This window comes from Manis pentadactyla, chromosome X (assembly GCF_030020395.1).
Source record: "Manis pentadactyla isolate mManPen7 chromosome X, mManPen7.hap1, whole genome shotgun sequence".
Lineage (NCBI taxonomy): Eukaryota > Metazoa > Chordata > Mammalia > Pholidota > Manidae > Manis > Manis pentadactyla.
Window position 1 is genome coordinate 14,503,042 of NC_080038.1, and position 12,114 is coordinate 14,515,155.

The 12,114-nt window shown below is 47.3% G+C and overlaps 1 protein-coding gene across 8 annotated transcripts in view; it reads right to left on the reverse strand.

Annotated features, from left to right (window-relative positions):
• Positions 1–12,114, reverse strand: part of SH3KBP1 (SH3 domain containing kinase binding protein 1) — a 315,550-nt gene that overhangs the window by 45,238 nt on the left and 258,198 nt on the right. For all 8 annotated transcript variants that reach the window (XM_036912856.2, XM_036912854.2, XM_036912855.2 and 5 more), the window contains 3 exons: positions 6,991–7,042; positions 4,035–4,115; positions 1,356–1,515 (listed from right to left, as the gene is read on the reverse strand). In XM_036912856.2, the coding sequence (XP_036768751.2) occupies positions 1,356–1,515; positions 4,035–4,115; positions 6,991–7,042 (293 nt within the window). The remainder of the gene's footprint in view (positions 1–1,355; positions 1,516–4,034; positions 4,116–6,990; positions 7,043–12,114) is intronic.

Sequence of the window (12,114 nt, forward strand, 5' to 3'; positions counted from 1 at the left end):
CCAGAAGAGGGGCATGGTAACTGGGCTCTGAAGTTGGGGAGCATTCACAGATGCATGAAAAGTAGCCAGGGAAGGAGGGGGACCACTGTCAAAAACAAAGTGATGTGCAACCTCGGCTGCTTCATCCTGTTTGCGAAGCTCACATTCCCTCCAGAAGCACTTAGGTCTACATAACCTTTGTCTTCTGAAGCGCTAGCTTCGGGACTGACCGTGCTACTGAAGTGGTACTTAGTAAGTCATCAGGGCCATGCCGTGGTCCCGTCGTGTGCATGTGTAAATAGCCTGCTGCTATCAGTCAGCAGAAGAGGGCAGGACATGTAGAGGCCTGACCAACTCAGCAGTGCCCAGCTCCCATTAGTTTCCCCAGGAGCTGTCGTGTGGGGGCAGTTGTTTGATTGAATGTGGAGAGATGCCTGGTTTGTCACAGGCAGACCAGCTGCCACCGCGACGGGCTCTTGCACAGCTGAGACAACAGCGGCTGTGCGCTCAGCTGGGCAGCCCGCCTCCCACACACGGGCTTGTGTGCGTCCACCATGGCTGGCTGAGACTCAGACATTTTTCAACCACTCACATAGCTGCCAGCCTCTATATTTGGGCGGGGTGTGTTGTAGTAGTTGTTATTAAGAGCAAATGAGTCATGCTACAACATGGATGAACCTTGGGGGCATCAGGCTAAGTGAAACAAATCAGTCCCAAAAGGACAAGTACTGTTAAGATTCCTCCTATAAGAGGTGTCTAGAGTAGTCAAATTCGTAGAGACAATGAGTGGTTGCCAGGGGCTGGGGAGGGGTGCAGTTATTGCTTAAGGGGAGCAGAGTTTCAGCTTTGCAAGATGGAGAAAGTTCTTCAGATGGATGAGGGAGATGTTGCACAACAAGGTGAATGTACTTCATGTCGCTGAACCACACATTTACAAATGGTTACAATAATACATTTTATGTTATGCGTGTGTTACCACAATTAAAATTTTCTTCTATAAAGTCAATGAGGCCAGCAGGACATCCAGGGGGTGACGGTGGGTTCAGCATCTGCCGGCCAGTCTGAGGGGCAGGTGGCCGTACTTGAAGGAAGCACAAGGCAAGTCCCTGTGCATGAGCAGGGCCTAGAGGCTGGTACCCCTTCCGTGTCTGCTTATCCCGACACCCACGCTGGGCCTCCAAGCCCTGCACCCAATCCTGCCCAGGCACAGGAGCAAGAACGGAAGTGGCCGGAGTCTTCAGACAGCTTCATTAGAGGGGAGAAGGGCAGCTTAACCCCCCTCCCTCAGCTAGCCACACTCAAGGCCCCTCCTGTGTCCCCCAGCCACCTCGCACCCATCCCCACACCTGTCCCCAGTGGCAAGAGCAGAGCAGTACCTGGAGTGGGTCAGGGGACCCACAGGTCGCTCGGGCCTCCTTGGTGGCAGCGCACCTGGTCTGCTGAGAGAATTGGTCTTGGGGGGCCGGGGCTTTTTTGGCGGTATGGCAGGAACAGAAGGCTTCTGTAAATCCAGCTTGGGCTCTCTCTCTGGTCTTTCTTTAAGTCATTGTTTCAAAAGCATAGAGAAGACAGAGCTAGTGTAAGTGACAGTCCTTAGGTACAGATTGCTGGTTTCCTGCTTTAAAAAGACCCCGGATGCCACCTGTGAAAGTGACGATGGAGGATGCAGAGCTTCATTTGTTTTTTGTCAGGTTAGAGAAAGCTCTATGCAGCTGCCAGCCCACTGTCCGCCTTTGCTCATGCTGCTCTTTCTGTCTGGAGGGCCCTTCCAGCCACAACCCACCCCTGGCAAACCCCGGTCCAGCCTTCATCAGGCCCACTCTCCATACCTGGCTGGAAGGTGAAGTGGCAGACCCACCTCGAAGGCAGACTTCCTTACTTCCTCACTTGAGCAGAGAAAGGCAGTCCTTTATAAATAGGCTCTACTTGGATACCCACTGGGTGTCTGCATGCTTGGCACAGCCTGTAGGCCATCAGCAACCCCCAGGGGCAGGGCCCACAACTGATCATCTCTCTGGAACCCTGCACAGTGCTTGGCACATGGCAGGTACTCAGCAAACAGCTGATAGGGTTGCTAAATGACCCACAGGACCTGCTGGCTGTGGAGAGGAAAGAAGCCTGATACCCCCAGGTCAGCCTGCATAGAGGTTCATGAGCCAGTGAAAGGGGGAGCATTTCAGGGAACAACAACTGGTGCTGGATTCTTTCTGTGCATGGTTTGAATTTGCAAGGTAAACTGGGACTTCATAGGTGTTGCCTGTGGTTTTTGGAGTCAGAACTATTAAAATGAAGTTAAAGCCAGAATGGTGGCCCAACTGGGCAGTGTTCAGTGACAGCTTCATGTTTTCTGCATCCAATTGGCCTTGTCCTGTCCGTGGTATAAAAAGCACGTATCTGCATTCTACGAAGATGGAATTCCAGAGTAGTGCCTGCCGGAGGACAGGCTGGTTCCCTATGCTCCCTTGTAAGCTGGGACTCTAAACACGTTTTACTTGCACACACAAACTCACTGTTTGGGTGCCCAGACCAATTGGCTAAGCTTTAAAAGCCCATCAGGTATTATACAGACATCAGTGCTCATCCCCACAATATTTCAGTGGGGGGAATATGCTCCATCCAGGAATGCTGGGAACTCATTTACTGGTCCATGGCAACCAGAGGAGGAAGGACTGGGCTGGAATGCGAAGGAGGGGAGTTCCAGCAGCCTGCAGAGTGAATGGGGGCGGGGGTTGTGCCCACCTAACAGAGAGGCTAAATCTTATACTGGGGCTGGCTCCCTGGCTTCCATGGTGCTTTTGACCAGGGGTTCTGCCTTCCTGACCCACTGTGGCAAAGAACAGGGAATCATGGGAGGGGAAGGAACCAGCAGCATGTGGCCGTTTGGCCAGCCAACTAGGGCAGCAGTTAAGACATAAGCCGAGTCCACATGTTAGACAGCATGGAACAGAGCAGGAAGTGTCCTCATCACAGAGCCAGGCTATTAGCCAGAAATCAGCCACATGTCCTCCATGAAGATGGGAGCGGGGATGGAGTCTGGTTATGTCGCAACACATACTTTCATCAAAGAGCTATTAGTATGGTACACGTTCAATGGCTATCTTTTCATTGATTTGTGACACAGACCTGGCCTTCACAATGAGGTCCTGCAACTTAAGCATCCACTGTGAAAGAAAGAGGTATAACTTCTTAAGAGCTCACAGTGTTGGCAAAACTTTTGGCAAGCCGATATAAACACTAGATTTCACAATAAAAGTTCCTGAGGCCACCCAGGAGCACCTCCAAATAATTACATTTATTAATTCAGCATTCCTCTTGTGACTTACAAATAATTGCTTTTTAAAATGGAATTTGCCTCCTGTTCAGCATACTCACATAGCACTTTCCCCATAAGACACGTGATCAATCAAATCTTAGACACCTGATAAAATGAATCCTTCCACAGCATGCAGATTTCTTTGGGAGAGATACTCAGAATGGAAGGAGTCCAACCCACTGGTGAAACTGTGAGATGGGTTAGGCTACCTCCCTGCAAATGACCCTTCTGACCACCTTGAGGGCACTGCAGGCACCGAGGCTGGCCCAGCACTGACTGAGGTCAGGCTTTCATTTGTGTGGATGAATTTTTCTATGCCACATCCACCCCTGGAGAGTTAATGAGCGTCCCAGGGCCTCAGGCATGGGAGAGACAGATGGAAACTGCGGCAGGTATACCCCGGCCCTCAAAAAACCTACAGTTGGCACCTGACTTCAGGCGACTGCTGGTGCCGGGACAGTAGTGGGGGCAGGAAGATTAGTATGGAAGAGTCCCCGTGGGTTAAGTGACTGGGCTGATTATTTTCCATTTGATGAGAAATTCTGGCCCAAAGAAGTGCTACATAACCCTCTCTCCTATTTCCTTAAACATATAATACTTAAAAAAGCAATCAAAACAAAACCACAGTCACCAGATTTAAAAAAAAAGCAAGTTTTGTGGGTAATCCGTAATCTGGACTAGCCAGGGACAGACTGCTCTCTCTTGTTGTTCTGTAAGTGCCAATGAAGACTTGATTTCATACCTTTTTCTTCTGTTCTGTTTGGAAGCGTTTCTGGTCTTTCAGGAGGTATCTTTTTCATTTCATGTTTTCTCTCTGTGGTACCTTGGGGAGAAAGGATAACAATGATCAGAAAATCTTTTCTGATTTATTAGATACTCCAGCATTTTAAATATCTGTCAGGTACAGCAAAGTCAAAAGATTTTTTTCCCCTGAGCTGAGCTGAGCTGGGGTTACCTGGCAAATCCAAGCTACTTAGAAACAGCAGAGGCCATTTCTGGCCTAAGTCATTAAATCTCTTGCCTATACATCCTTAATTTATAAGAACACCACTAATGTTTTCTGATACTTAAGTCTGGCTTCCTTAGACATCAAAACAGTCCCAGGAAATAACTGGGTATGAGTGGAGAATGTGCATAAATAATAAACAAGTCAACCATCAAAATACACAAATAAGGGGTCACTAGATACGCTGCTCTACATATAAAAAGGAATTTCATAGGGGCCTGGATTCCATTTTGTGGTTGTTTTAAAATATGGCCTCAGATGATTTGCTCCCCCTCCATCAAGGGGTGAGGTCCATGTCCTCTGTCTGGAATGTGGGTGGCCTTTATCTACTTCAACTAGTGGCCCATGTGATACCATATAATTTCCAAGATTATGTCATAAAAGGCCATTTGTTGGAATACTGAACCTCCATGCAAGAAGTCAACTACCTGAGGCCACCATGCTGGAGAGGTCACGTGTAGACACTCTGACCTACAACCCCAGCTGAGCCCAGCCTTCCAACTGTCCCTGCCAAGGGGAGTCAGACATGAGTGTGAAGCAGTTATCTTCAAAGTAGACCCTCCAGCCTCAGCTGGTCCAGCGCACCCAGCTGAGGTCCCAGCATCATGGAGCAGAGAGACAAGACATCCTGGCCATACTTTGTTCAAATTCCTGACCCCAGAATCCATGGGCATGAGATCATTGTTTTACACCACCTAATTTGGGGTGGTTTGTTATGCAGCAGTAGCAATAAAAACATTTTTTTAAGTGGAGGATGTGCACAGAAGACACAGTGGTTTTCCTTAAGTTCTTCAATTTGCATCTGAATTCCTCAGGTATCACATTTTCCCAAATGCACCTATTTGCATTTCCTCTTTACCCATGCATGTGGACTGCAGCGGTTCCCTCACCTGTGGGTCTTCATTGTGTCAGCGGCCTTGGGCACGTAAGGACGGTTGGAAAATAGCTAAAGCATGAAACTAATCACAAGTACTCCTTTGATGTACAGGCTTGGTTGAGTGCTTGACAAACGATATGACCAGCCCTATGGATGGGTGCTTTGAACTAAAATCTCTATTACACAGCATCAGAAGCCAAAAGAACTTAAAAAAAAAATCCACTGAACATACACTTTACCTAAACCTCCTTAATGACCCATTATGAATTAAACACTGTATCTGATTTCTGGTCAATTCCATACCTGATTCTTTTTTGGTCAAATAGTCAAACATAAGGAAAGTTGATGATGGGGAAAATAGGAGGGTCTACCTCATGGAGTGACAAAGCAGTTCCCAAGATCACTCAGCAGGAAAAAGGAGCAGTGATAGTAATCTAGGAAGATTAAATGCCATCTTGCTTTGCCCCACAGGGACCCAGCGTAACCTATGGCAAAATCGTTTTAAAAAGGCTAAGAATCTAGTCTCCTAATGACAGTGATGAAGTTCAGTATCACTCCTAGGCACAGAGGAGGAACTGCCAATCCTACTACCATGAAGGTTCTGATTCTAGTTACAGTCAAGACTCTCTTGAGCCTTGGACCACTCAAACTCATCTCCTTGGTCTCTAATCTGCCACCAAGGGTCTCTAGGGAAAAGGGTCTTCAGAGAAAAGCAAATCAGCAGCCTGCTTTAATTTCAGCACAAATATTTATCTGGCCAAGACCACTAGGTGGCAAAATTAAACTGCTCCATGCAAACGAGGATGGGGGTGGAGCAGGAGATGTAATTGACTTCCCGTTTCAGGGCTTCGTGTCTAAGTCTCAACGATGCTGAAGGGAACCGGGAAAGAATTCAGGGTCAGGTTGTTTTTCCCCCCACTTGGTGGGCCAAAAGAACTCAAAAACATCACTCTTTAATAAATCTGTGAATAAACCAATCTGGAAGTTTATTCACACTTTAAATGCTATAGAAATATAATTATGAGTGTGTGGAACGAAAATTACCTCTACTCTTCTTCTGTTTTAGTTATTTTCTTTAAATGCCACTTAACTAGTTATTCATCAAGGAATTTCACCAAAAATGAGTTTTTAGCAATTATAATGAGGCCATCAATTGGGAAATATGAATCATCACCCCTCTGTATGAGAATCTCATATACAATGATTTACCAAATGTCCAGCAGCAAGATCTCCAATAGTATTCAACCTTAATATCTGAACTACGCAGAAAAAGTGAGTTGGATTCTTTTTAAGATTAAAAAAGGATCATGAGAAAAAGTATTTCTTACTAGAAAAACACTGCGTTTGTTGCGGGGTAAATGAAGAAAGTACAAATTGTGGTTAACCACACAGGAAAGACATTGAAAACTCAGCCCCTCGGTACTTGCACAGTGACCTGTGGGAAGCAGTCTCCTCAAGGTGACCCTCAGTCGGGCAGGCATGGGACACGCAGGACAATTAGGTTCTTCTCTCCTCAAAAGCAGTTTATTAAAAAAAAAAAAAAAACATAACAAAACTGGCTTATTCCAAAGTGTAATCTTTCCGGCCATTCCCTTCAGGAGGCTAGATTTTTCTCACTGTGTCAGGGATACATTTTAATGATATGTTTGTTTATTTATTTATTTAGGAAAAAGCCTGTTGAGACCAAATGGTCATGTCCGAACTTGGCTATCTGTGGTAATATGAACCTAAGGATCTTGAACTCTACCAAGGATGCTGTAAATATGTGCAAAGAGAAAGACGCAAGGTGTTACGGATAACTTAAAGGCACTTTACCTGCCCCTTGCTTGATGACAGGAGCAGATGGAGGAGGTGGCTTCTTGGGTCTCTGAAAAATTAATCAAAATGATACCACATGAGATTGTTGGCCCACTTGGCCTCTCACATAAAGACCACAGACATTGTTTTCTAGATGTAGCTTGGAAAGTCCAGAGAAGCTCTCCAAAAAATTGAGCAATTCTCTCCAGGGATGTCAGGTTTTGGCACCTTTAAACAAACACTTAAATAAATTCAGGCTGCAAAATAAAACTCCAATGGACAAATGAAATACCATTTCCCCCTTTCTAAATTTGTAACAGCCTTCTGGAAAAGAAGGGCTCAGCAAAAATGGCCTGAAACCAGCAAGCACAATGGTACTCCTACACTGAGACCACATTTGCAATTAAGATTTAATCTGCTGAATAACCAAGCAATTCAGAAAGAGTCAGGGTGACGGCTCTACATTAGATCTGCTCTGGATATGGGACCTTCAACACAATGCAGGCTGAGGGGCCACGGTGGCTGGGTGGGGCTTAAGCCTTCTGCCCCTTTTCATACCAAGGCTGGCAGGCCATTTCCGAGGCCCCCCTCAGACCAGCTGTACTCTGGAAACTGGAATGGCATTTTTTGCATTATCAGCTGCTGCTTGTTTTTTCTCTCACCCTGTCACTCTATAGGTGACAAGGCAGCAATGCAATCAATGGCATATTTCCCTGAACAGGTTCCAGGGCATCTCCTTGCTCACCCAGGACTGCAGGAGGAAGATGGTCAGGCTGGACCTGGCAAGTGATTCAGGAGCCGAGAGTCCAGCCAGAACATGGTTCTTGGATGCCATTCTTGAGGAGGGGAGCCAAAGGTGACAACAGAACCATCTCAACATCAAAATCATTAAGGCAAGACGGAAACAGGGAGGGTTTGCACATATGATCCATGTCACTGCTGACACTTCTCTTGACCTTCTCTGGGCATCATATACTTGTGACTTTTTTAAATGCTCCACAGACTCTCTGCTGTACTCTGAAAATGTACCACTGACATTACCGTAGGATTCAGCAGAAGCACCCACCTATGCCTGGCCCTTATCTGCCGGTGCCCACCAGTGCCTGATCAAGTACCAGAGCACAGGAAGAAATGACTTTAAGTAAAACCTAGAGAAAATGAGACCCACAAGGAACCTTCTCAGTGGGTATCACAGCATATAGGCTCTGGATTCAATGACATTTCATCTCTGCTCTTTACTAGCTGGGTGACTTGGCCCAGTTATCCCAAGTAAGTAGTATAGCACGGTGGGCAAGAGGTGGGGCTTCAAAGTCTGTCATTGCAAATCTGGCTCTCCTGATTCTTAGCTGTGGACACTGGGCCAGTGACCTTACCTAGCTCACCCTTCTCCTCTGTAAAACAGTGATCATTGTACCTCCCTCTTAGGAGGCAGCAGTTTCATAAGCAGAGCGAGTCAGTAAGCACTGCCTTATTTTATCCTCGTGACACCGCAGTAAGTCATAATATTATTATGCCCATTTTGCAGATGAAATAACAGAGTCTTCGAGAGATGAAGCCATTTCCCAAAGTCACCAGGCTATTGGGGATGGGGGGCAGGCACTGGGGGAGTCCAGACCAGGACTGTCTGACCCACTGGCATGCTCTTAACCACTGTACAGGGTCCATCCTGCCAGAGAGCATCCACAGGAAAAACCATCACATGGCCATAGACCATACATGGTTTCCAAAAGCACTGTAGTATAGTATAGTAGAGCTATAGTATGTTAAAGTCAAAAACAAAAAAAACAAGTATCAAATTGTAGCTACAGTATGAGCTCAACAACTCTGTTATGATATATACAGAATGAGAAAATGACTAGAAAATTTATAGTGGTGATCTCTGACTAGTGGGATTATGGGGGGAAGGGTTCCCTCTTAATATTTTGCTGTACTGTCTACATGAGTACAGACAAACTTTACTATAAAGCAAGGAAGAGCCCCACCTCCCCGTGCAGACAGGCCCTCCACCGGATGGCTTTGTTTCTGGCGTCCAGATCTTCCACTTCTCTTTGCCCTCCTGCCAGCCTCTTCCAGCTCTCCGCCCCAGCTCCTTCCTGTTTCTTCCTCCCTTCTCGGTCTTTGTATAAATTAGACTGCGGACAGATGTGTGTTTACCTCATGGAGTTATTGTTGAAACTCTGCCCATTAACCTCCCTTTACCTCAGGATCAGAGTAATTTCTTATTCATGAAACTGCCAACACCCGGTGGCCTAATTCTTCCCAGTCATGCCCAACAAGGCCTACACGGACATCTTCCTCACCCTGCTGGTTTCGAAAATTTTTATAACCAATTTCACATGTGCTTCCTCTTGCCGAGGCCATTTGCCCAGCGACCTGGCCTCAAACCACAGGGTCCCATACAAAAAAAGATGATTGTAAGTCATCACATTTTCCAAGAATACTGTGCAAAAAACCCAAACCCTTAGTGTTGTGTCAGATTTGGCATGTAGCAGACACATGAAATGTGACAGGGCAGAGCAGAGGGACACCGAGAGAGGATGAGAAGCAGCGTGCTGACAGACAGGGTGTGAAGAGCATGCTCACGGCAAGTTGTGTGCTTGAATGTGGCAGGGGAAGGAGGCTGAGGTGTGAGGTTTTGCTGGGAGCCGTGGCAGTTGTGGAGACAAGTGGGGCAGTTTGGGAAGGAAGGAACAGTTTGTGAGCTGTCTGTCTTGCATCCACCACGCTTGATCAATGCTGGCCAAGTGCCTGCTTTGCTTATTAGCAAAGTAGGTTTACAGGTTGTCCTGGGGTTTTTTTTGTTTTTTTTTTGCCTTTGACTGACTGCACTCTGATGCCATCAAACTTAGCCTTCCTGCTTCCTTAGATGAGAAATGATGCCAGGTTTTCAAATAAGATGTCTTTTAAGGTAGTTTTAAACAAAAATTAGGGCCAGGGGTCCAGGGAGCTCTAGATTGCCCCCAAATGATTAATAAAGTATTGCACATGTGCCTACAATGTTTTTTTTATTTTAATGTAACAGGAAGACTGGGCAGTGAGAACTGAGAAGGCAGGTTGGGTAAATGTGATGGTAAAAATTCATTGCCAGAGTTGGTGATTCTCATGTAAAAAGATGTAAGCACACCTTACATGTTCGTTGATTTTCCCCAAAATGCCCAGTTGTGACTGGATAAAGGAAACAGGACTGAGGGGCCCTCCGGGTTAGACGGTAGGTCAGTGTTTCATTTATCACATTTACCAGGATTAACCAGCCCCTGTAGATATGCAGACAGAAACATCCTTTCAACCGAGGAGAGTATTTTAAGTCATGAATTTTTAGAGGCGCTTGTTCTATTTATTCTCTTTATCCCTCCCTCCACAGTGAAAATAGAACACTCCAGCTCCCAATTTACGTGGCTTTAGCCTGCTCGATTTGCAGGTTAATGCTAAAAACAAAAAACATAAGCGCCTTGAGTGATCATAGGGCCCCCTTTACAGCTGAGGAAACTGTCGACAGCTAGGTTCATTCAGTCCAACTGGTTCCATCCAGCTAGTTCATTCAGGTGAGGGCCAAAGTGGGCCCAGAACCCACATTTCCCAATGTTCAGGCTGCGACAATTCATTAAAAAAGAACCAACATGGAAATGTTCACAACAAAATCAGTGAGCCACCATTTTGTGATTTCTGGGAGGGCAGAAAGCCTTCCATGGTCTTCACGTATGCAGGGCACACAGCTTGGGCATCTGCCTGTGTGGACAGTCATTGGCTGAGACATAGCAGCCAACACCATCCTTCAAAGGATATGTTAACTACATTTGGTATCTTACCACTATTACCAGGAAGGAAATAGATCTGAATGCTCTGGAGTGAAGACAGCAGGAAGGCAAGCCTTGCTTCCTGCTGAGGGATTTCTGAATTAGCTCTGCCCTTTGTTTGGCAAGTCGGGCCAGTCCCAAGCCAAAGAGCTCGTCAGCTAGCTCAGCTGCCCTCCCTGGCAGGGACTGTGATTTGCCACTTGGCTTCTCGAGCCTGTCTGCCTTCAGAGCTCTGGCTCCAGACATGCGGTTTGTTGAGAACAGCCAGAGGAGCCCAGTCCTGGTGGCTGGGTACCCTTGAGGGGGCTTTGCTAGTGGAATATGGTTCGGTTCCAGAAGGAAATTTTAGCCTGATTTTGAGCCTTGGAAAACCTTCCTCCAGGCATCCAGCTAAGTTCTCCGGAGACGTCTGTGTGTGAAGCTGAACGAATGGATGGTTCCTGACCGGGGTACATCTCGTGGCTCTAGGAACACATGGAGCCTCCACTCTGCCCTTTCTCCCCTGTCCCTGATGGACTGGCATATGGCTCTGGAGAGTGTGGCTGGGGCTAGGCTCAGGGTGATTACAGTGTGTGTGAGTGCCCCTCTGCACCCTCCCAAGTTCCCAGCACAGGGGATCCCAGGAGCCCCCACAAAACCTGCTCTTGGCAGGGCCTCTCTAGAGTCTCCTCTCCTCAGCCTCTGGCCTGGACAACTGTATCCTTGGTCTCCCTCTGGGCTGGCCCCATCCAGATGCTGGCCTACAGGGCAGGCACCCAGGCTCTGGTGTTCAGCTTCTGCCTAAGATGCTCTCCCAGGTCACCCCCGGCTCACACCCCGGCCCCATCCACCCCACTCTGAAAGTGCTCCTTGACCCCATGCCCAGACTTCACATACAGGTGAGGGACCTGGGTCCCTCTTTGTCTGGGAGGAGGAATCTGACAAGGGATCCAGCCTCACTGAGCCCCTCCCTGGCCTCTTCCTCCCCTTTCACACCAGGGCAGGAGAGAGCAGCAAGTAGGAAGGGAGGGACAGAAGGAAGGGAAGGAATACATTGTCACCAAATGACCAAAGGACAAGGGATTCTTGAGGGTCCACCATGCACCAAGCACGCTGCTCCAGACTGAACGTCTTCCAGTGAATGGAGCCAAAATTCATATGTTGAAACCCAATCCCCAATGTGATAGTGTTTGGCGGTGGGGCCTTTGGGGGATGATCAGGTCACGAGGGTAGATTATTGCTTATGAATGGGATTAGTGTCCTTTTGAAAGAGACCCCAGAGAGCTCCCTCACCTCTTCTGCCATGTGAGGACACAGCAAAAAGGCAGCTATCTAGGACCTTCAAGCGATGCTAAACCCAGCAGCACCT